The 23,442-nt window shown below is 53.1% G+C and overlaps 1 protein-coding gene across 1 annotated transcript; it reads left to right on the top strand.

Annotated features, from left to right (window-relative positions):
- Nucleotides 1-254: 254 nt before the first annotated feature.
- Nucleotides 255-20,700, top strand: CD101 (CD101 molecule). The gene is made up of 9 exons (XM_074572847.1): nucleotides 255-402; nucleotides 1,561-1,938; nucleotides 2,867-3,283; nucleotides 6,244-6,627; nucleotides 7,411-7,794; nucleotides 8,725-9,129; nucleotides 14,061-14,468; nucleotides 15,313-15,708; nucleotides 18,302-20,700. Exons 1-9 carry the CDS (start codon nucleotides 357-359, stop codon nucleotides 18,496-18,498), a joined length of 3,015 nt encoding a protein of 1,004 aa, XP_074428948.1. The 5' UTR covers nucleotides 255-356; the 3' UTR covers nucleotides 18,499-20,700.
- The last annotated feature ends 2,742 nt before the right edge of the window (nucleotides 20,701-23,442 follow it).

A 23,442-nucleotide genomic window follows, 5' to 3' on the forward strand; every position in this document is an offset into this window, starting at 1 on the left:
TGCAGCAAAGCGGGAGTTGCTAGGCAGAACATTAGCCTAGAACATTAGCTGCTGTGGAACAGCAAAGCCACAGCCGGCAGCGCTGGGCACCTGGCACGCACACAGCGGCAAGAGGGGCCTTGGGCATCACCCTCACCCAGGTGGGGTGGGGTGCTGGCTGTCACCTCCCAGAGGCGTGTTACTTTGCTGTTGCACCCCACTCCCCAACCTCTCCGTGCCGTTTCTAAGCAGAGGAAACCACTGCCGCCAGAGAGCTTCCTCCCAACCACTTTCAAAATAGCAGGGTGGCTGTCGCCATTGCCCATGAGAGCCTTCCACCACCCCTCTGGGAGAAGATTCAAGCAGAGCTCTTTCCCATGGGGCTGATGCGGTGCCTGGTGGCTGCCTTCCTCCTCCTCTTGGGTGAGTGCCCTGCACTGGGGCAGGTGAGGGGAAAGTAAATTACCCTCTTGGTGTGGATGGGACCTTTGTGGGTGGACGTCTCAGCGGGCCACCTTACCAGGGCTGTGGGGCCAGGACGGCCTCACTGTGGCCACCGCTGCTCTGGCTCAGTGGCCGTGGGAAGAGGTGCAGTGGCATGTTCTCCTTTTGGCACTGTGATTTCACTCCAAAGCCATACCACAGACCCTGGCAGGGTTTCAGTGAGGGGATGTGCATGCTCCTGCTGCATGGCTGCTGGGGGTGTGGAGGGGGTTACCTCACTGCCCCTTCCATTAAGGAGGGTGTTTCTGAGGGTTTCTTAGGCTGTGGCGCAACCAGCTCTCTTCCCTGGCCCAGTCTCCGTGGTCAGTTTTTGACTCAGTGCCCATGTCCTGTGAGCGTTTTACTTGGTGTGCGTGATGGGCACCAGAGTACAGCGAGTGTCACCACTGGGAGTTCTGCAGGAGGGGAGGGTGCACAGGTGGCCATCACCTCCCAAAGCCCTCTGCAGATAGAAATGGGGGGACCCCTTGATGCTTCCTGGTGCCCCTTGCCTTTGGAGGAGCTCTTGCTGGCCCTCTCTCCCATGCCCTCCCCAGTTTCTGACCATGGAGCACTTCTGCAGCACCCAGCCTTCCAGTTCCCTGTGCTGTCCTGTGTCCCGTGGCTTCTGTGCTGCATCTCCTTCTCTGGCAGTGGTCAGTTCTGGCACCTGCTCCCTTTCCCTCCCAGCTTGTGCAGGACTTGAGGGCTTGGTCCTCTGAATTCTAACACACCACAAGCTTCCTCCAGTGATCTCAGCCTGATTGCTGCACCCTCTGAACAGCTGGCTGAGAGATGCTCTCCAGCCATGAACAGGCTTCACAGCCCTCTGGCCATGATGTTCTGGTCTCAGTCGTGTGACCCAGTGTGCTAGAGGACAAGAAAGTTCAGAGGTCTGTTGTTACAGGAACTTGTTCTTACAATTGCGAGGGATGTGAAGTCATTTGGACTTTGTTCTTCAAAGAACAAAACTGCACAGCAATTCTTTTCAGTATTACATTACGGTCCTGTGCACATGCAGACCCACTGCTGTTTTGGGTGTGCAGCCCTCGGGTAGCATATACCCCTGCAAACAATGTGCCGACTGTTTGCCGGCAGGTTTGAGCACAGGCCAACGAGTGGTGACTGTTCAGAAGGGACCCCTCTACCGCACGGAGGGCTCCCATGTCACACTGTGGTGCAAGGTGAGCGGCTACCAGGGCCCGGCGGAGCAGAACTTCCAGTGGTCCATCTACCGTCCCTCGGCCCCCGAGCGGGAGGTGCAGATCGTCAGCACCGTCGATGACTCCTTCCCCTACGCCATCTACACCCAGCGTGTGCGCAGCCGGGGGATCTACGTGGAGCGGGTGCAGGGGGACGCCGTCTTGCTGCACATCACCGAGCTGCAGGAGCAAGATGCTGGGGTGTATGAGTGCCACACACCCAACACTGATGAGAGGTACTTTGGGAGTTACAGCGCCAAGACGAACCTCTCAGGTGGGTCCTGAAGGAGAGCCCCGCTCCCTGCTGGGCAGGGGTGCAGGCAGGCTTCCTCTGCCCCCCAGTTTGTGCTGGGTGGAACTGCTCCTCTCCTGGTCTCCGACAGAGGGGCAGCTGGGGAAAGGGGAGATTAATGGGACGGGGGGGCACAAATTGTCGTCCTTCTCTTCTCACTGTGGGTTTCCTGTCCTACCCCCAGATGGCCAAGGGTGGGATGCCCAGAGGTCCCTCAGCAGGTTGCTCTGGCTGTTTCCTCCCAACCAGGGCAAGGGAAGGGAGAGGAAGCCTCTGCTGTCCTATGGCCCGACTTTAACTTCAGTTCCTGATGCAGCCACAGCATTTCACAGCTAAATGCTTAGGAAGGCAGGAGTTCTCATGCTCTGTGCATTAGCTGTTGGTGTCCTCTCAGATCAGGGTATGGCACTTGACCCAAGCAAGATGCCCGCAGAAAAAGGGAGGGAGCAGCTCCTGCAGAGCACTGGGAGAGGGAACACAACGGGGTGGAGAGGCAAAGGGACAGGCACTGCTGTGAGCCCCACCAAGTGTACGCAGTGGTATGCTACTTCCATCTGGTATCCACCGCTGTTTCCACCTTTGTCCTGACGGTGTGCCAGACTGAACTTGAGATCATGAGGGGCTGCTCATTAATCTCCTTGGGGCTGCCTAATTAATACTGCCCATAGTTTGTCTGAAGAGAGTATTGCAGAGAGATTTGCTGTGCTTTCTTCCCTGATGAGGTTTTAACTGCTTCACATCTTGGTGTACGCTGGTGGAAGCCTTGTCAATCAGCTACAAAACATACTTCTCCTATGCTGTCAGATCCCTCAAGGCCTGGCTGTGATTTCATAGTGGCCAGCAATTTGCCCATTTTTCCCGTGATTTTTCCTGTGACCCGCTGCTCTCTGTGTTTCTTTTCTGTGCTCAGTGATCGCAGACACCCTCTCAGCTTCCATGGCACCTCAGGTTCTCACACGTGCTGAAGGGGAGGCAGTGGAGCTCACCTGCGAAGTGTCCAAGTCCACAATCCAGCACACGCATCTCTCTGTTGGCTGGTACCGTCTTCAGGGATCAGCAGAGCACCACGTTGAGGAGGTCCTGACCCTCTCCAAGGACTTTGTCTTGAGGCCAGGGCCCTCTTACGCGCAGAGGTTTCTGGTGGGGGATGTACGGCTGAACAAGGTTGGGAACACCACGTACAAGCTCTCCATTGGGGGAGTGGAGCCATCTGACCGAGGTCAACTGTACTGCGAGGCGACTGAGTGGATTGAGGATCCTGATGAGACATGGAAGGACATCTCTCGCAAGCAAACAGGGAGGACGTCACTGGCAGTTATGAGCCAGGGTAAGCCCCTTGCAAACTCACACATTGGCTTCAGCTCCTTTGTACATTCAAGGCTCTATAGCAGCGACCTTCAGTGGCCTTCACTTGCTTCCACCACAGCCCAGGGACCCACCGGTGGGTTTGGCCGCCTCCATGGGGCACTGAGGGGGGCAAGCTGGTCTTGGGGCCATGGCAGCCCCTGGTTCAGGAGATTTTGGTGCTTCTCGCTTTGGAGGTTCATGCAGCTGGATCTCCAATGCCGGGAGCGATCATGCAACCTCATGGGCCCACACAAGGTGTTAGCAGAGAGAGCAGCAAGTGCCTGCAGCAGCCTGGCTCATTGGCAGTGTTAAGTTCCAGTCAAGGGTCTTGTGGCCTCAAAACCTAAAGTAGACAACAGTCAGTTGCCTGTCACAGTGCCTTGGCCACGGGCACCAAGGGACCCGGGGATGTGCTGTGTGTGCTACATGGCTCTAGTGTCTGCTGGCTTCCAGAGCAACGGGTGTTCACAGAATCACAGAATGGTTGGAAGGGACCTCTGGAGATGAGAGTTGGACTAGATGATCTCTAGAGGTCCTTTCCAACTCTGAAGTTTCTGTGATTCTGTGAGATCATCTAGTCCAACCCCCTGCCAGAGCAGGGTCACCTAGAGCAGGTTGCACAGGAATGCGTCCAGGCGGGTTTTGAATGTCTCCAGAGACGGAGACTCCACCACCTCTCTGGGCAGCCTGTTTATTAGACAATCCCTATGTCCCCTCCTAGTAGGTCATATATGGCAGTAACGGGAGTGTGGGCCAGACTATGCTTTGAAGTGGGTGCTGGCTCCTGGCCTTATGCTCTAGGAAAACAGTTTTAGGTATTTAGAAAGAGGAGACTTAAACCTGCTAGCTCATATGAAAGAGATTAAAATAGGAAAGTTTGAAAACCAGCCCCTTCCCAGTGCTGCCCGTCCTCCCTGACTCCACCCTGTCTCTCCCAGGCATCTCCTGTTCCCTCTGCCCAGCAGCTTCCCGTGGCTTCTGGCATCTGCGAGCTCTGCATCGCCTCGCCCAGGGCTGCTGAGGAAAAACCCACTCTCCCCACTGCCCTGGGATGGTTGCAGCGCTGTGTGTTTGCTGCCACTCCTCTGAGCACCCTGCCTGCCATCCCCCCTGCCACAAGCCCTTTGCTGGCTGTGGTCCCTCGCCCTGCTCCTCCCCCAGCTGTGTGTGGGTAGCTGTGCTCAGAGGAAGGGAAAATCTCTCTTTCCCACCAGTAAGTTTTGCCTCAAAGCAGCCAAGACAAGGCTGTGTCTAGTTGATGCTCTTTAACATATGCAATAGTATGTAGTAAAACGGGAGCAAATCTCTCCCTGAAAACCTGCCTGGGGAGGTGGTGTACCCCGTCTTCTTGCCTCAGGGTGGATGGAGGAGGCTGCAGAGCTGGGGCGGATGAGGGGAACCAGTGTCTCACAAGAGGGTGGTGAGTCAGAGCAGGAAACCAAAGAAACAGATGGGTAAGGACCAAGCACCCTGTATGCGGCTCGGGGGGTGCGGGGGCAAGGTATCGGGGTAGAAGGGAGGCGATGGTGATAAGGGGACAATATGGTGGTTGTATTAGAGCTGCTGGTATTGCTGGGGGGGAAACAGTGGCGGGTGTATGAGCCCTCCATCACGTCTGCAGGGCCGAGGTCTCCCTCCAGCACCCAGTGGGAGAGCCTGTGCTGTGGGGCTGAGCGCCCCATCACAGCAGGAGCTGGTGGCCATCTGCTCCATCAGTTTCTATAAACTCTCCAGCAAATATTTGGGAATGCCAAACATATCTGCAGCGGCTGGGATTCCTGTCCGCAAACTGTTTATGAACCGTGTTTAAATTCACAGGGTGCTCTGCTTTCAATAAATTGTTTGAGCCCTTGCAGTGGCCGTCTGGGAGCTGCTCTGTTTTACCTCCAAACTTGCCCTTGTTGTTGGACGTGGGGGTCACCACAGTGACCCAAGGGGATGGAGTGGTGTGAGCCGGGCTGCTTGCCCAGGGAGTCAGGTCTCGGCCCTACCTCCTAATTTTCGCCTGTGCCACTGCTGTCACTGTGCAGGGTTTCGGGCCATCCTGGGGGTCTCTGCCTGCAGCCACTCTCCAGCCAGGCTGATTCCAGGAACCAGGAGGCATTAGCAGCAGAGGCTTTGAATGCCTCACGAGCAAGGTGAATCATATTATGGGATCCAGAGACGGGGTCCTTTCCTCAGGTGCGGCTGACTGCCCAAGAGGGTCTGCCAAGGGGAAGATGACTTTGTGCTTCCTCTGTCGCTACCTTCTTTGCTTGGCACCTCCTGCTAGCCAGTATGGGGGGCAGGACAGGGACTAGGAGATGACCTCCACCTCCTCTTGCTTTCCTTCCAACCTCCCTGTGCTGTGACAAGTCTTGGCATTTCTGCTTTCTGTAGGAATTAACCCAAAACCTCCCCAACTCGGAGAGGGTCTCTTGCCCACATCCTGCAGCAGCCATTGAGAGCTGCAGCGTGCAGGACCAGCAGCATCAGATTCAGATGAGCAACTTGAATGCCAGCCCTCCATGCGCCTTCTCCCACTATGGACAACAGAGTTAAAAACACCACTGAGTGATAAAGCCCCTTTCTGGTTTAAGGGATATTTGTTACGAGAAGCAGAACAGCTCCAGGAGCTGCCCTCAGTTCAGATGCCTGAGTTAAGCAGGGGGTGGCTGTGGCCTGAGGCCAGCCTGGCGGGTGCCCTGCTCTGGGGTGGTTAGCTGCTTCAAAGGTCAGCTCCTCAGGGCTCTGGTGCTTCTTCCACCTACAACTTCAGGTTAGGGCCTGGACTGGCAACGGTCACCCCATGGGCAAAATTTTCCATCGTAATAACTTTTCTAATATGAAAGAAAATGTGTCAATAGAGAATTCCGTCCTGTTTCCCTCTGCACAGCAATCGGTGGGAGGGAAGGGTGGGCAGGGCCACCCAGCACCCTCTTTGCTTTTGATTGCCCACAGGCAGAGACCTCTCCGTGGACATTGCTGCTGCTGAAAGCTCCCTTTCTGAAGGTGATACCTTGCAGCTAAATTGCGTGGTGGGAGCCCAGAAGAGCAGCAGCAGGCACTTCCAAGTGCTTTGGCTACTCAACGGCGTGGAAATGGCCAGGGTTGACCCCCACGGGGTATTGATTTGGGAGGATGAATATGGGGAGAGAGCCAAGCTGGGGCAGCTCCGAGCATTCAAGCACAGCAACACAGTTTATGTCCTCACCATGTATGAGGTGGGGCTGAAGGACAACGGTACATACCACTGCTCTGTTTCGGAGGTGAAGACTCCTGGAGACTTTCACAGCATCCAAACCAATCTGTCGTCAGGCATCCAAGTCGACGTGAAACCGATAGGTTAGTAAATCCTAATGGCTGCTCTTCTGGGTAAAGCCTGCAGTGATCCCTGACTGGGCAACACTTCGAGTCTGGCCTCATCTTGGCAGGGGCAACACACCTGCTGTTGGTAACAAGAGCACAAATGTGCCATAGATTTTGGTAGATAATAATGGGAAAAGCACTTGCTCTGTCAAACAGTAGCATGACAGAGGCAGCAGCTGTCAACAAGTGTAAACCTTTAGCTCAGTTTCTTTGCAGTAAGTTTTGGGGGAAATAAGTAAGGTTCTGTGGAGGCTGGGTCCTCCCGAGTCTTTGGTACAGAAAATTGCTACTCCTGAGGATCACAGGATGACCCAGCAGAACAGGTACTTCTGGATGGGGGGGGAATCTGCTATTTCCATCAGGGTGCTCTTCCTGTTTTGGAGGGATAACTTGTGAGAAACCACTCTAAGAAAGATGTGTAGGAGACGCTTGGTTTCCTTGTCATAGCTAGATGATGACTGTTCTGATGTAGCGGGAGCTGCCTGTGGGACTGTTTCTTAAGTACTTCTTTAAGTATTTATGTATCCATGTTCCAGGAAAGATGTTAAAGAAGGAAAAAAAAAACCAAAACAACCACCAAAAAAACAACACAAAGCCCTCTCCAAAGTATAAGAAAAGGCTGGTGGAAAATTTCAGACAATTCCTTTCCTTTTCCAATGTCAAGATTTATCTAGTCTCTTCATTTAATACTACAGTATCTCTGGCTTTCTCTGAGGAGCACAACGATGTCCTCTCCCATGCAGTAACTGTTGTTTGCAGAGAGACGCATGCGCCTGTCCGTGTCCACCAGCACGCCGCAGGTGATGGCAGGAGACGCCTTGATCCTCCTTTGCGAGGTGCAAGGCGCAACCAGCCCAGTGTCTGTGCGGTGGTGGCACCTGCCACCGCAGCACCCGGGTCCCCGGGTGCCGGTGGCCACCATGGAGCAGGACGGCACCCTGAGCCTGGGCAGCGCCTACCAGGATGGCAGGATTCGGGGGAGCCTCCGGCTGGAGAAAGGGAGCTCCGGCGCCTTCACTCTGGTGATTCCCAACACGCTGGACGAGGGCGACGGCGGGCGGTATGGGTGCAAAGTGACGGAGTGGTCCCAAGGCCGGAGATGGACAGAGGAGGGGGAGACAGCAGTGACAGTCAACTCCATGGGTGAGTTGGGCCACCCCTGTTTCTGGGCTTTTAAGCTGGACACACTGGAGGCAAGGCTGGAGAAGTGGGTGGATGCATGTGGGTAGGACAGAGGTCTGCCGTGCCCTGGCTCTGCTGCTGCTGCAGGGTGAGCTGGGGCTGATCGCTTGGCCCTGGAGTGCTTCAATTTCCCCATTTCTAGCAGGGTGCTTGAGTCCTCCATGACATGTTTTGGAAGAGACAAGTGGGACACAACAGCTAAAATAGCTGGAGACCTGAAAGCCGATGGCTTGCTCAGCAGGTCTTTCTGACTGTCTCCTTACCTGGAAATAGAAAATATCTGTTCTAGCAGCATAATCACTTACAGTAATTAAGCTCAACAAAGGCACTTGCTGAGTTGTATGGTGGCATTTGTCAGAGATACACCTCTGGTGCTGGCATCCGATTGCTTCTCCTGGCCTCCTGTCTGAACACGGAGCTGCTAACCTCCCCACAGTGCAATGCCCATGCCTTTTCTCCTTTTGATTGCTGGAATGGCTGCCTTTAGGGAGAGACAGCTTTTGGCTGTGATTTAGAGTGGTTTTCCTTTCTTATTGCTGGGCTGGGAGCCTGAGAGCACCAGTCGGGCCACGGGAGTTCTTAGGCTTTTGTGGAGGGTGGAAAGAAGCAACAATCAGGGAAGCACCATCAGCAGAGGATCCCTGGGGAGCCTGGAGGAGAGGAAACTCAGGGTTGCCTGGGGGGCTGGGGTGTGGGAGAGCGGGGGGCGAGGTAGGAGAGAGGGCCTGGGACTGCGTGGGGCTGGAAGAGCGGCAGGGAAGCAGGAGTGCTGGCTGCCAGGGGGCTGCGGTGGCTGGAGCACTGGGGATGGTGCTGGGTGGGAAGAGTGATGGTGAGGTGGCACAGGGCAGGATTTCTGTCCCAGCATCAAGGGTCTCTCCTCCCGAGCAGGTCTCGGTCTGCACGCCACGCTGAGAAGCCGAATTGCCACCGTCAGATACGGCCAGAGCTTTGAACTCGTCTGCCAAGTGAGCGCCAGCTACACCTTTGAGGAGGTGCCGGTGTCCGTGGGGTGGCTCTTCCAGCCCAGCCCACCCACCGGCCACTACCACAAGCTGGTCTGGGTCTTTCATAACGGCACTGTGGTCTGGGGGACAGCACAGCCACACTTCCAGGGGAAAGCCCAGCTGACGAAGGCTGCCACCTCCTTCAGGCTGTGCATCCACAATGCTGCAGCTGCCGATGAGGGGACGTACCAGTGTGAGGTGGAAGTTTGGAGGAGGAACACCCCACCGCTGGGGCAGCCAGCAGCCACCACCAGGTCCAATCCTGTGGGGATAAAGGTGGTGCTGCCAGGTAAGCAGCGTCACAGGTGCTTCTTCAGCAGAGGTCTCTCCTTATGCAACTTCAAATCCATCAAACATGACCGGGGCAACCAGGACCACTGATGGCTGGGGTGTCCCCAGCGGGGTCACCTCGTGGGGCCACAGGAGATGGTGCTGCCTGTCCTGTTTCTTCCTCAGCACCCACAGCTCCTGACAACACCCTTGGAGGCAAATTTGGTGTTGGGGAGCGTCAATGTCTATTTGTTCATAGATTATTACAAACACATAAGGATCAAGCCTTGCCAGTAGGATTTTAAGCCTTGTTTCTGGGAAGAAGTAGCTGCCTCCCACCCCCCAAAGGAGCCCAGCTGAATGCTGGGGGTGTGAGGTGCCTCTCATGGTGTGAGTTTCTGCAGGGCTGAAGGATGGTAGAGACAGGCCGGCCCCTGAAGATGGTGCTGGGATATGTCTATACACTCGTGAAGACCCTGAGCTTACCCTGGTGTGGTGAATTGTGTGTGTTTGAGGTGTGCTGAGAAAGCACCAGGGCTCTCTGACAGGCTGGGAGCCAGTGCAGAGCCGCAAGGTGCCAGGGGCTCTGGGAGGAGGCATCTCCTCCCGGGCACGGCTGGGCTGCGCAGACGGGGTCCCTGCCCAGGGTTCCCTTTTATGGCCACCTCTGCAGGCAGGGTCTGCGCTGCCCCTGTGCCTGCTGGCATCGCGCAGGCAGCCTCATCCTCTTAAGGGAGAGAGATGTTGCAAATACACTGCGGCCCCCCAGCCAGCCTGCCGTGCTCCCACTCCCCACCACTCCTGGCAGCAGCACGGGGTCAGCTTGCCCTGCTCCTGGCTGGGGCGGCTGGAAGAATTGAAGGGGTTGTTCCAGCCAAAACCTCTGAGCCCGTGGAGGCAGGCATGAGAATACCGGGGTTCGGTTGTTCCACACCCCTCCCCCCCCATGTTTGTTCTGCCAGCAAAGAAGAGTTCTTGCTATTTTTTTCGTGCATTAAGTGCTCCTTCTTCTAATTCTTGGCTTTTCGGGATCACGACCCGGTGAACTGAAATTATGCATTTTCCATGTTTTTTAGCTGAAAGGTTTGCCGTAGCGCACGCTGATAATTTCCTTCCCTGTTCGGGCTCGTTTCCATGGTGCTCTCCCTCCTGCTCCATTGCTGCTCTTTCCTCGCCCCTGCGGAGCTGGGTGCTGGGATGCTCCGTGTTACACCTGAGCTACAGCCAGCCAGGGGCAGCGGGTCTGTGGGGTGGTACCGAGGCTAGGGGGGTGACAGCAGACAGCATCTGTGCGCATACATTAGTAATGTAAATGGCATTAAGATGAGCAGGTGTAATTGTAGAGCGTCTACACAAAGGACATGGTAGCAGCGGAGCAGCGAGATATTACGACGTTTGGCTCCAAACGTATTGCAGCTGTTACTGGGTACTGCGACGCTGTAAAGATGGTGGCAACTGGGAGGGGGCGATGCGCAGTGGGAGGTGGCTGCTGGCTCTAGTACTGTCTCTCAGGAAGACAGCATGAGCCAGCAATAGATATTTGGGAAGGCAGAGAAGTAAGCCTGGGAAGGAAGACAGCTCTAGCAGCAATGGGATGAGGCGAAGCTGAAGAAAATGAAGCTGCAAATCGTGAGAATCACCAGCTTCTTTCTTCACGCCTGCAGAGATACTGGAGTTCTTGACTTGCTTCAGCACTTTGTTTACCGCAAAGCACCTAAAGCACCACGGTCGGTGCTTTAGGAATTTAAAATGCCGCTGTGGATCTGGCCTGTAGCTTCAAATGGGAGGGACATGTGTGAAAGATCATAACAGGAGGGGAAGGAGGACAGGTCTCTTCCATTTCTGACTTAGGTAGTTCAGCTTCTGATTCTTGGTGGAGTCCCATAATTAGCGCCCTGGGCAGGCAGATGGAGATCCAGCCATACCACGCTTTACTACCCAACCCTAGCGGGGATGCTCTCATCGGCCTCTCACTGCAGCCACCCACGGTGGCTTCCCCTGGCTCTGTAATGAGCTGCAGGGGGGCTTTGCACCAGCCGCCCCTCCAGCCGGCTGGCCCCACATGGGTCACCGCAGCAGCCATGCCCTTCTGTGTGCTCCACTGCTCCCGGGCTGGGCAGAAAGCGTGGAGTCAGCAGGCGGAGTTCACAGAGAGACAGGCAGAGAGAGGCTCGGCTTGGTTAATTAAATTTAAGTTGAAAGGGAAAACAGCACCACGTCTTTCTGTGGCAAAGGAAAAGGCAGGCGGCTGCTCTGCCCTTTTCGGTAATTGATCTTTAGCAGGAGCGAGAGGAGACTTGGAGTTGAAAGAAAGGGGCTTTGCAGCAAGTGTTCTGCTTCCTCTCAAGGTGATCCTCTCTGAGAGCATAACGGCAATTTTTCTCATCAAAATCGAGTGCTCACAGCAGCGGTTCCCACAGCTTCTCTCTGAGTTTTGGTAGCTTTGGCTTCTCTGGAGTATTTTCTGCCCCGGTGGGTGTCAGGGTGGGCCATACTCAAGCGAGAGGCCACCCCGGGCAGTTTGCTGTCTCCTGTGCTGGCAGCCTCTCTGGGGAGAGGTCCTGGGTTTTACCTGCTGACTCTGACTGCAGCAGTGCTGCCAGGAGGAGCTCGCTTGGAGGGAGGTGCAGGTTTTGGTCCAGCATGGCCCCACAGCTGACTTCTCTGGAGCTGCTTTTTGCTGGGAGAGGCAAAAAAACTGTTTGCGATGAGTGGTGGGGCTGCTCTGCCGGCACACTCTCCCTGGCGGCTGCAGCTGGGGAAGGCATATCCTTGTGGCTGACGTGGGAAGGCTGTCCCCAGTGTCCACCACCTCCCCTGGCCCTGCCTGCTCCTCTCCTGTGGCCTTTGAAGCAGGAGTAAAGTTTCCAGTTAAAATACCTGCGAGTGTTTTTTTCTTTCCCTTTGGCAGAGTTCACTTTTGGCTCCTTGAATAAAGCTCCTGGACTTCAGCAGGCTGGCTGAGTGATATTCCTCTGTACTAAGCAGCTGAAGTTAGGAATCATAGAATGGTTTGGGTTGGAAGGGGCCTTAAAGATCATCTAGTTCCAACCCCTCTGCCATGGGCAGGGAACCAAGTGTCTTATTTTTTCCAGTGTGATCAGTTCACCTGTCACGGAAACACAGGAAGGATGAGGTTGACAGGGACCTCTGGAGGTCATCAGGTCCAACCCTCTGCTCAAGCAGGGCCAGCTAGTTCCCCAGGACCGTGTCCAGAGGGCTTTTGAATATCTTCAAGGTGGGAGGCTGACCCTCTCTGACGATTTGTGCTTCCTTAGGTCTGGCTATGCGCTGGGTGCGCTTTTAGCTACTGGAGTTGGAAGGCATCGACTTGCGTCTGGTTCCTAAGCACACCCAAGTCTGCTTGGTCGCTCCTGAAATCCTCACTGGTGAGGTGAGGCAGTAAGCAGATATTGGGACGTATGGATGTGCAAGTCCTGCTGTGGAGGAAACTGTCTGCCTCTTGGTGAAAATGTATCTCCACAGCGTGGAGAGAAGAGGGAAGAAGTGCAATAGGGTGCAAAGTGAAAAAAGCAGCATAAGTGGATGTGAGCTGGGAGATTTTGCTGGCAAATTTGAGAGGGAGGCAGAGGCAATGTGCAGGGGTGTCAAGGGCCATCAGATGGGCTGTTTTGGAGGGAAGAGCAATGATGGCCTCTGAAGTGGATTGCTTGAGGTTTGAGAAGAAACGCTTGAAGGAAGGAGAAATGTGTGGGCTCTCCCCTGTGGTGTCCCTCTTCCCCATTGGCCTCTGCAGCAGAAGCCACAGCTCTCTCCTGGCCCACAGGCTCTTTCCATAACCAGCTGCTGATGCATCCCTCGGGGAGGTGCTGTGGAGGAGAGTGCCCTGCTGGGCCTGTGGCCGAGGGCAGGGGCCTGAGACATTCTCTGGGGGCATCTCAGCATGTCCTCTGCAGCCCATCCCCGAACCTGGGGGCTGAGCTTAAGGGATCTCGATGGCCCCCAGCCTCCGTGGCACAGGGCATCCTGCTGCTCAGCTTGTATTCAAGGAAAATGCTAAGAATGGAAACTTGGCCTACGGTCCCTTAAAACCCTGATGGTGTCTTGTGCTGAGTAATTTCTGTCTAACCACGGGTAGATATCTGTGTGTACTCCTTCAATGGCCACATCTGACAGAGGTGGTGCCTCAGCGTGGAAGGGAGGGCCAAGGGGAAATGCAGGCAGTCGGAGGCCTTTTGAAAAGACCCATTGGCAGCCTTTCTGCTACTGGAGGAGAAGGAGAGGCAGCAGCAATGGGCGATGTGCGATGGGAAGGCGTCCCTCAAGGCAGGAGCAGCAGCACAGGCTCATGGGGAGCAACCGTGTACCCGGCAGGGGGGCAGAGCTGCAAGCAGCACCGCAGCTCTCCTCTCCTGAACCGCTCGGCGCTAAATTGAACAATTGCTGGGTATAATCACAGCGGATGTTCAGAACTGTGTTATGTGGCTTCCGATTGATAACCACAGCAAACACCTGAGGTGGTGACTGTTAGTGAAACCCACGCAGGCTCTCTGAGATAAGACACTTGTTCCCGTGGGCTGGTTTTGTCACTTACGTGTGAGCCTGCTGATAGAAGCAGTCGTAGACGGACACGTTTGCTTCAGACAGAGGGTGAAAAGGGGAGACCCACACTGCCACAGCCTCCAAAGCTCCAACACGGCAGCTGTCTCCATCCCTCTGTTCCTGCCCTGTGGTCCCCCAGGCACCTCCTTGGCTACTCCCCTGCACCCAGACAGTAGCACCTGCCACAGTTCAAATAAGGGTGTGTGGATTTGCGTTTTCCCTCCTTTCCCAAGCCCCCTGCTCCAGCATCCCCTAATGGGTCTTTGTCCTCTGAGCACCCTCTTCCTCCTCTTTCTTCGGGTCTCAGGACAGCCTTATTCCTTTCCTTGCCAGCATCCCTGTACTGGCAGCTGCAAACAGCGTGATTATTTTATTTCTCCATTTTAGAAAGCAAGCTTCTGGTAGCTACGGAAGAGAGCTCTGTGGAGGTTGCCGGCGGTGCTGACACAGCCATTGAGTGCAGGATTGTTTTTGCCCAGAATAATTCTCAGTTCGCCATTACCTGGTACCTCCTACCTACTTCTCCGACAGATGCAACCCCCCTGCAAATTGTAAGGGCTGACTACAGCAGCATACTGGAATATGGGGCTGAGTTCAGCTCTCCTGCACAGAAGTCCCGGTTCCTGAGCCAGAGAGTGTCCAGCAACGTTTTCTGGCTGCGGATACTCTCTGTGAACACTGGGGACCAGGGCAGGTACTACTGTGTGGTAGAGGAGTGGCTCTGGCTCGTGGACGGCTGGTACAAACTCGGAGAGGGAGCATCGGGAAGGACCACGCTGGAGTTCAAGCTCCCAGGTAAGCAGGTGGTTATATCTTGTATAGGTGCTGCTGGACAGGTTGGACCTATTTAGGACCTCTCTGGCAGGGCTTAGGAGAAGCAGCGGCTCCTAAGTTGGATCTGAGGCTTAGGGGTGAAGGAGGTGTCAGTGCCTCTTAAGGGGAAATAGGGAGTTAGGAGGATTTGCCACATCCTCCCAAACCAACCAAGCTGGTATTTTTGCCACTGGCAGGTGATGTCTAATGCTTCATAACAAAGTGAATCGTGGCATTTTCTTTTCCCTCCAACACGTGGTGCGCTTGGTTGGTTGTACAGTGCTGTGACTAGAGGAGAAGCCCTTTCCTGGTACTCCTGAACACCCTGAAGCAAGATGCTCTGTTTTCCTTACCCTGCAGCACATTGCTGCTGAGAACAAGGCTGAAGGCTGAGCTGCTCCCAGCTTGGGCACTGCACCACTGGGGTGCACGGTGGGTTTCCCTGGCTTAGTTCTTCCCTCTCTCAGCCTCACTTGGCTTATGGGTTGCAGCTCTAAGTAAAGTGGATCAGAAAATTCCAGCTTCCTAAATAGCTTTTGGTCCAAAGGATGCCTTATCACTTATTTAGAGGGGGTGGGGAGAAATATTACAGCAGAGAGCTGTGAAGAGGGGCAGAGATGATGGGGAAGGGAGGAACACCCCAGGGAGAATGAATCACAGGAGCAAGGGCTCTGTGGGTGTCCTGCAGAGGCTCTTGTTAGAGGCCATCCCCGTGATCCCCCATGCTTTGCTGCAGAAGATTTCCATCAGCCTGTGGCTGCAGCCAGGAGTATTTCTATGGTGGTGCAACACCGCAATGTCTCTTTCTGCTTGCATCCTACCCCAGAGCGCCAACTGCAGCTGGAGAAAACCAACCACAGCATCTCGGCGAGAGAGGGCGAGGAGGTGACGCTGCATTGCCTGCTGCAGGGTGCCCGCCAGCCCACCAGCCACCTCTCGGCCATGTGGTTTCGGGGGGAGGAGAGCGGCCGCATCAGGCCCCTGCTCACCCTCCACCGTGATGGTGCCATCGAGTACCCCCAGCAGAGCCTGGCAGGGAGGCTGTACCTCCGCCGCCCCACCGCCGGCAACTTCAGCCTGACGCTGCAGAGCGTGGAGGAGGGCGATGCCGGGGTGTATCACTGCCAGCTGCAGGAGTGGCAGCAGCAGAGCAACGGGGAGGACTGGGTTCTGAAAGCCTCAGCACGCTCTGGGTACACCCAGCTCACCACCATCCCGCCAGGTAATACCGCTAGGTGCGAGGGGCTGCTTGCCCCGCACCGGTTCCCCCTTAGCCATGCTGGGGGGGGGTGTGTGGGTGGATAATGGCAGCTCCTTGCTGGCAATGCTGGCCGCAATGGCAGGGATGCAGCGTGGCAGGGAGGACCTGCTAAGGGATTGCAGAGGAGGTTGGTGCTGGGGTGATCATCAGAGTTGTGTTGGGAGCCAGGAGAGCCCTTTGAGGGACACGTGCTGTGGGCCTGGTGGGGGAGGCAATGAGGTCCTATTCCCAGTCCCGTTGATCTGCCAGGGCTGAAACCCAGGTGCTTGGCATTGTAAAGGTTGGAGGTGGCGGTCAAATGAGACTCCAAGAGCTCCGACTGCAAGGCCCCATGGTCCAAAGGGTACTGTTGAGCGCGCTTGTGTCTGCAGCACTTTGCTGGCTTGTGGGGTCTCTGCAGGACCATGGGTACAAGCCCTTGCTCTCAGTTGTGCCATTGGGGCCAAAATGCTAACTGTTTTGGGAAAAAAAAATATTGTTGTGATTTTTCTGGCAAGTCCATCTCCAGTGAGGTCTCTAAAAACCAGCCTTTGTCCTCTTGGGGTCAGCTGGGGTGTGTGCCAGGTGCAAAAATAGAGCTGGATTCTGCATACAGAATTTTAATTTAAAAAAAAAAAAAAGCAAAGGGTTCAATCAGGCATACACAGGGGTGTTTTTTTAGGGAGGTAACAGACGAGAAAAAAGTATGCTCTTGTTGCCTCTTTGGGGAAATAGGAGGCTCAGGCAACCCATGTTGAAGAAAAAATATGAATAGTGAAATCAGTTGTGTTGCACCCAGCTGAGACGATCTGGCAGTTCTTGTGCCTTCAGCCCTGGAGTTGCCATGCCCGAAGCCAGCCTGGGTGCCCACACATGGTTGTAGCTTCTGCAGCAAGTGTCAATGTCGACTGATGTGGAGGAGCTTGGGGGGGACTATTTAGAGCCCTCCCTTGTGCCGGCTACTGGCACAATCAGGCACAGAGCCTACTCACATGACTCTGCACTTACAGCAAAACTAATCTGGATTTAATTGCACAGGGAGGAACTGACAGCACTTCATTCCCCATGCTGTTTTGTTCCTGCTGTTGTCCATCATGGCTACCTCTAATACTTGGATTTCTCTTTCATCAGCTCCCTCTGTGTCTTGTTACCCCTTACTGGCGGAGTAACCATTGCTAAAATTGCTCAGTAACTGCTGCAAAATTCTCCTCCAATTTTTGTAGAAGTGTTTTTTGCCAAGTGGTTTTCTTGGTTCTTCACAAAATCTGAGGTGGTTTTTCTTCTTTTTTTTTTTTTTTTTTTTGTGTGTTTGTGTTTCTGCAGTGATGCAGGTATCTTAAAATGCCCCTCTGGCTCACAAATTTCAATGTTTTGGAGTTTTCCGAGGGGTCATGGTGCAACTTCAGCTTTAATCCCTGATGCTGCCCTTTAGGGTACCTCCTTAATAACACAGAGACATTCGTGTAGTGGAGACTTCTCCCTGTTTTCCTATAGGAGAGTAAATGCCGCTTCCATTTATATGAATTGGGTGCAGAGCTTCTGAGGTAGAGAGGTAAAAGCCAGTTTCACAGCCAGGAGTAGCCCCCAGGTTGTTCATCCCTAGGGTCGCACCTAGCCCACCAGGCTGTGTGGGTCCCCCATGAACGGCTTCAAATCAGCAGACCCACGTGCTCAGCATGGTTCTGCAGAGCAAACATAAAACATCTGCACGTGGCTCTTGGGTAAAGAGGAGAATTGAAGAACAATACTTTGAGATGGATAAAATAGACCCAAAGGAGTTGGCATGACCCTTCATGGTAGGCCAGGTGCATGTGAGGTTAGTCTCTGGTGTTGAAGCCATGTGTCAAGTGAGGAGATTTTGATGGCAAGGATTAATGGGTGGCTGTAAGGAGATCAGGACAAAAATGGAGAGGCTGCAAATGAGAGCTTTTCAGCTAGCATGGGACTGATCAAACATGGTTTTTTTGAAGTACTCAGAGGGTCCACCAGCAGTACAGGCAGCCTCCACCTCAAATGGGGAACTGTTCTGCAGGAGCTGCCTGGGATGGGGTTGAGAGCTGCCTGCAGCTCAGCGTGGCTGAAATAGGATAGCAGAGTGGCAGAAGCAAGGAGGGGCAAGTGTCTGGGGGAGACGAGACAGGGACCTCCTAGATCTGGTTTCCTTTGTTTTTTCTCTTGTTCCTCCTTGTTCAGTGGTGCAGCCTCTGACAGACATCTGCCTCACTCAGCTGTCACTGGTGTTGGGCAGGGACCCAGGGGCTGAAGGATATGTGTCTTTTCCTTACTGAGCCCAGTCTGGAAGGGGTTAGCTGAAGACCTGTGCTGTTTCTGTTGCGATGTTTTAGCTGAATGAGCCGGGGCCTTACCTGACCTCCCAAAACAAGAAATTGAGGCAAATTACCTGGTTTCTCTCACCCTTCTCCTCAGGTAGCCTGTACAAATTCTTAAAAATTGGTAGCTTTTGAAGATTGAGGGAAAAGTGTTAAGAAGATAACCTATAGAAACAGTAGGAGAAAGAAACTCAAACTAACTTGGGGCCTCACTTGCCTTTTTTTTTCTTTCTTGCTTCCTCCAGAGTCAACTGTTTCATCCAGGATCTGCTCATCCCCACCACTGCTGAACTTCATCTTATACTTACCGCTGGTGCTGATCCTTCTCCTGGTCCTTGCTGTCTTCTGCTGGTACTTCAAATTCAGAAAAAGCAAGAAGGGCAACATCACAGGAGACCAACTGATGGAACTGCAAGGGGATGAAGGGGTCAAGAAAACTTAGCTGGTCTATAATGGCAGGTGTAAATTGAAGGAGCAGAGCTGGACAGCTGAAGAGGACTGACTACCAGCAGAGGGGCTTTTTATTGTTTTGTAGTAGCTTTTGCAATGAGTCCTTGAAATTGTGTGTTTACTTTCAGTGGAATGAAGCGGCTTTGAATTACTAAGCAAATAGGGCTTTCTTAACAGGTGTTCCTGTCTCTAGCTTAGGTACCCACCCATTTCACACTCCGTTCGTTGTGGTATATTTGAGGTCCTTGCAGTATGTGTCTCCCACTGTGGATGGAAGTGGTGTTACTTCCCTACAGGTATAGGAGGAAAACCCATTCTTTGCACTGTGGCACAAAAGTATCAAATTGCTACTCATTTTAGGTGACTTGACAAAATCTATGTGATGCGCAGGCTAAAAACCAGTGGCAGAACTGGAAATGGAGTATTGGTGTCCCATTGCACTTGCCTTTGCCCACCCTTTGCTGGGGAAGTTCTCAGACACTGCTGTCCCGTTGTTCTGACAGTGCCTGTGCCCAAAGATCTGAAAGGAAATTGGTCTTCATCACAAAACCTGTCGCAGGAACACGAGGGCTGAGCAAGACTAGCTGAAGAAAGCCCATAGCAGGGGTACCACAACCATCCACAAAAAACTAATCCTGTTGACCGAGTGAGGGGCTTGCATGGAGTCTTGGATCCTGGAAGGAAAAAGTGGACACCAAGCCATCTTGGAGATGAGTGTACAAAGACTTTCCATCTCTTTCCTTTGCTGGGACTGCTGTAGTTGAAGGCAGCATCCAGCCCCTCATGCCTGGGCTGTCTGGGTCAGGAAGCTGCATGGCTGGGACCTGGTATTAAGACACCTCCAAGTTGTATCATGTAAAAAAAAAAACAACCAAAAAACACGTGTGTCCTTGCAGGGCAGCTCCTCTATGCTCTGGGATCCTGCTCAGGCTCACTTTTTCAAGGCTGAGGAGCTCTGCTACCTGAAGTCTGTCTGGCTGATGCATTAGAGGAAATGAGATTTTAGTCCAGTCCCCATTAAGTCAAGGGATCCTCAGCCTCTAATTGTGTAAAGTGGGATGTGGTCCCAGTGAGTTACAGGGTCAGGCGTCAGGGCAACATTCAAAGTACTGTCCTCAGACAAAAGCAGCCGTACGGAGATCGTGGCAGATGTTTATGAAGCTGCTTCCTTTGACCAAAGGGAGGGTTGGAGACACTACAACCCCTCTAGATGATCTGTTCAAGTCTTCACTTTCCTTACAATTAGAAAAGCTGCCTGCCCTGTATCCAAAGGAACTGGAAGGTGCTTCCATCCCTTTCTCCTTGAAAAAGCACTTTTTGTATGAGTTTGAAGACTGATGCTTTTGTTTCCCTGTTCAGCCACCTCTGTCTGTACTGGCTGGCTCCAGCTTGCTCAGCCTTTCCCTGCGGGTTATGTTTTCCTGGACCTCGCGCAGCGTTTTCCTTTTGCCCTGACCCCAGCTGTCTCTCCTGCAGCGTGAGCGCTCGGAGCCGCGCGTGGGGCTCTCTGTAGAGGTTTCCCCCCTGCCTTGCGGGTTATGTCCCGTTTACACATCCCGGTGGGATGTTTGATGTTCTGCGTGCGTGTGACAGCACGGCACTGTTTGCGCTTGGCTCATGATCGACAGGCTCCTCTCCTGCAGATTTGCTGTCTAGCAAGTTGTTTCTCCACTGTGTGTTCAGGCTGTTGACTTTTCCTATCTAATTGAAGCACCGTTTGCATGGGTATGTTAAACAGCTTTCTGCACCAGTTTGTAAAAGATCCTGCTGTCTGTTTGTCTTAATTCTGTCTCGATAATGCTTTAACTCATGGACCAGTTTCAGTCTGTTTTGACAGAGAAGCAGATGCTCCCAGGACATTAAACTCCTACGAGTTTCATGAGAAGTGGTAGCTGGATGAAGGAGAGGAGGCAGGCGAGTTGTCCCGCTAAGGGAAGGCTGTGGCCCGAGTTGCCTGACAGCCAGCCCCGAGTCAGCTGTACGCCGGCTGCCTGGCACCCAGCTCATAGTTAGGGGATACAGAAAGGAGATGTAGGTGTGTTAGGGTGTGGGAAAGGAAGGAAGGAACCATTTTTGACCATAAACTATTAACAATTAATCTGTGCACATAGAGGGACAGCACAAAATTGGCAGATAAACTGTGCCTTCATTTGGATTGTTTCCTCAGCTTGCCCGTAAGAGTACCTTGGGAGCATACTTCACAAGCCTTGGTAAAGTCAAGACTATATGGTGCCTTCTGCTTACCCCTTCCCACAAGGCTTGCAGGTTCTTGCAAAGGAGATTAGATAGGTCTGACATGGTCTGTTCTGGTTTAAAACAAACCAAAAAAGATTTATTTTATTTTTTTCTTGCATTCTTATAGGTGCTTGTAAATACTTTGTCCCTGTATCTTCCTGAGGATTGCAGTAAAGAAGGTGCAGGACGTTTAGTTTCCCCTTCTTTTTAAAAAGCAATTTTGCCCTTTTCTTGTCACTTGGTGTCTCACACCTCCTCGGGTGTTACTGCAGAAAACCACTAACAGACGGCTTGACAGCCCATTCTGTATGTGTCTTAGGATGATCCCCGTCAAGACCAGCCTTCTGCTCAAAAATCTAACCTATTTAGGTTGCGACTCGTTACCAGAGTGCTGGGGTGGTGGTGTGGGACACCCTCTACCCTGCTAAGTATGGGTCAGTCTCCATAAGCCGTGTGAGCCCTATGAGTGACCTGGCTGGGTTTGGTGCATCCCCCAAGCCCATGCTGGCCCCTCGCTTGGCCACCTCGTCACTCCATTGCAGGTCTGTAGAGGCATCTTTGCTGCCATCTGATCTTGACGTAAAAAGCTGCAAGACTCTAATGCAACATGAGATTTTTGTGTCTGGTGGACTGGAGGAAGAAGGTGGGGCAGAGAGAGGCAGGTTTCTGCATCAACGGGGCACTTTCTTCTGTCCTGTTTTCGTTCAGTTAACCAGAGGCCTATGTAAGTAGCAGCTTTCTATTCACACAGATTTAGAGGTTTTAATTTAAGTTTGTAAAGCATGCCTAGGGCCTTGATGAAAGGGTCTGCAAGAAGAATGTGTGTTTTTGCAGTGGCGGGGATTTTTCCTCCTTATTTTTTTTCTGGCTTTGCTGGATCACCACCAAGCCTTTTGACTATATTTTTTAAGAAGTATTTTTTTCCATGAGTGAACTTAGAAAGAGTTGTAACTTATCACAGCAAAAGCTCCCAAACAGTCCTATTTTTAAAGAGAACATTTCACTCGGCTGAGGTAAATGTGTGAGAGGGAGACAGACGTGTGTGCGTCGTGGGTCAGGGAATGGTGTTGATTTTACCACTGGGGCTCTTGGCCACCTTTACCCACCCCCATCGCCACCTTTTTTCCAAGTCCAGCCTCTGATGTAAACTAGAACAGCTGATAAAATATATATTTAGCTGTTATAGCCCCATGGGGGGAAAACAGTGCAACAAGGCAGACCCTGAAGCATAGCAGTGCCCCTGTCGCACCCTGTCCCCCAGATGTGCCCTTGCCCAGGAGATGTCCTGTGTGAGGGCAGCGTGTGGTGGGAAGGTCCAAGGTCCTCTCATAAGCTTCAAAGCGGCTTGAAGGGCCTAAAGGGCAATGCAGAGCTGGGTCCAAGATGAATGAATCCACTGGGAAGCGCTTGCGCGGGGCTATAGAAACACAAGAGCTGTGTTGTGGGCAGACCCTCACTGTTCAGAAGATGGATGATGTGAGGGTGGGAAGGGTGGGAACAGAACCCCTGTGTTGCGTTGCCTTCCTGGAACACTTTTACGGCACCTGTCTTTGGGCAGGAGCAAGGCCAGTGCTCAGTGACCGCTGGGACAGCTTGCCCAACGTGCAGTGGGACACAGGATGGCAACTGTGCCTCTCTCACCTTGCACGGAGGACCTTTCACTGCAAGGCTTCTCTATCCCATGAGGAGGGAAGGTGGGTGATGAGCTAGTTTGCTGTGCAGGAGCGGTGGGAATTGACCTGCAAGCCAGGAGATATTGTGCATCCTCTGGCAAGGGTTTCCTGGCCTGCCCTGCTCCCTGGGAGCAGAAGGCGCAGCAGCAGCGTGCTGTCCTGTGCTGACAGGGCAAGGTTCTTGAGGAAGGTTGCCAAACTTTCAAGAAATGCTTCCAAACAAATGACTTGGAGTTCTCCTGGCATGTCCCCTCTCAAGCAGCATCTCTTCATTGCTTCCTATTAACTCTGAGTTGGTTTTGACATTTGACATTCGTTTTTCTTCCTGTGATAACATGTTTAAAAACTGGAAATAAAATATGCAGTTTTGACATGTGCTTTGGCCTCACTTGATGACATTTTGCATTCCAGCTGTTTCCTGCAGCCCCTGCTTGTTTTTTTTTGTCCTTCCGCCTTGGTCTCTGGCATCTAAGACAAAGTAGAACCACTTCTAGGACTCTGTAATTCTTCCTTAACTCCTGCTGCATCGTATCTGCCTACTGATGGGTTTTTGGTCCTTCTTCTCCAATCCTCCTCCTCCCTCTTTTCTTCCAGCAGATAATATGGGATTACAGTGCTGTTGCACAGGGTGGGAAAAGGCAGCCCTTGCCCTAGAGCAATGCTTTCCAAAGCAGAAGCGGTACAAACCGTGGGGCTCGAGGTGGGGGAAGGATGTGCGAGAGGTAGTGTGGTATCTGGATCGCTTTGCTACAGCAGCAGGCAGGAGGGCCCAGCTCAGCGTCCTTTCAGCCAGCTGCACTCGCCAGCAAAGGGGCTGGTTGTGGTGGTGTGGGACTGACAGGATTAATGGTCCCCTACCTGCTGGGCATTAAAAAAAAAAAAAACAACAAAAAAAAACACTTTCATGGACATAGTTTAAACCAACAGAAGTGTGTTTTCCGAGCAGCTCCTATTTAGGAACGCAAACTGGAGAGTGAGGTCCAGACACTACTTGCTCCTGCAGGAGCAAGATATTCCCAGATAGGAAA

Source organism: Larus michahellis, chromosome 1 (assembly GCF_964199755.1).
Source record: "Larus michahellis chromosome 1, bLarMic1.1, whole genome shotgun sequence".
NCBI lineage: Eukaryota > Metazoa > Chordata > Aves > Charadriiformes > Laridae > Larus > Larus michahellis.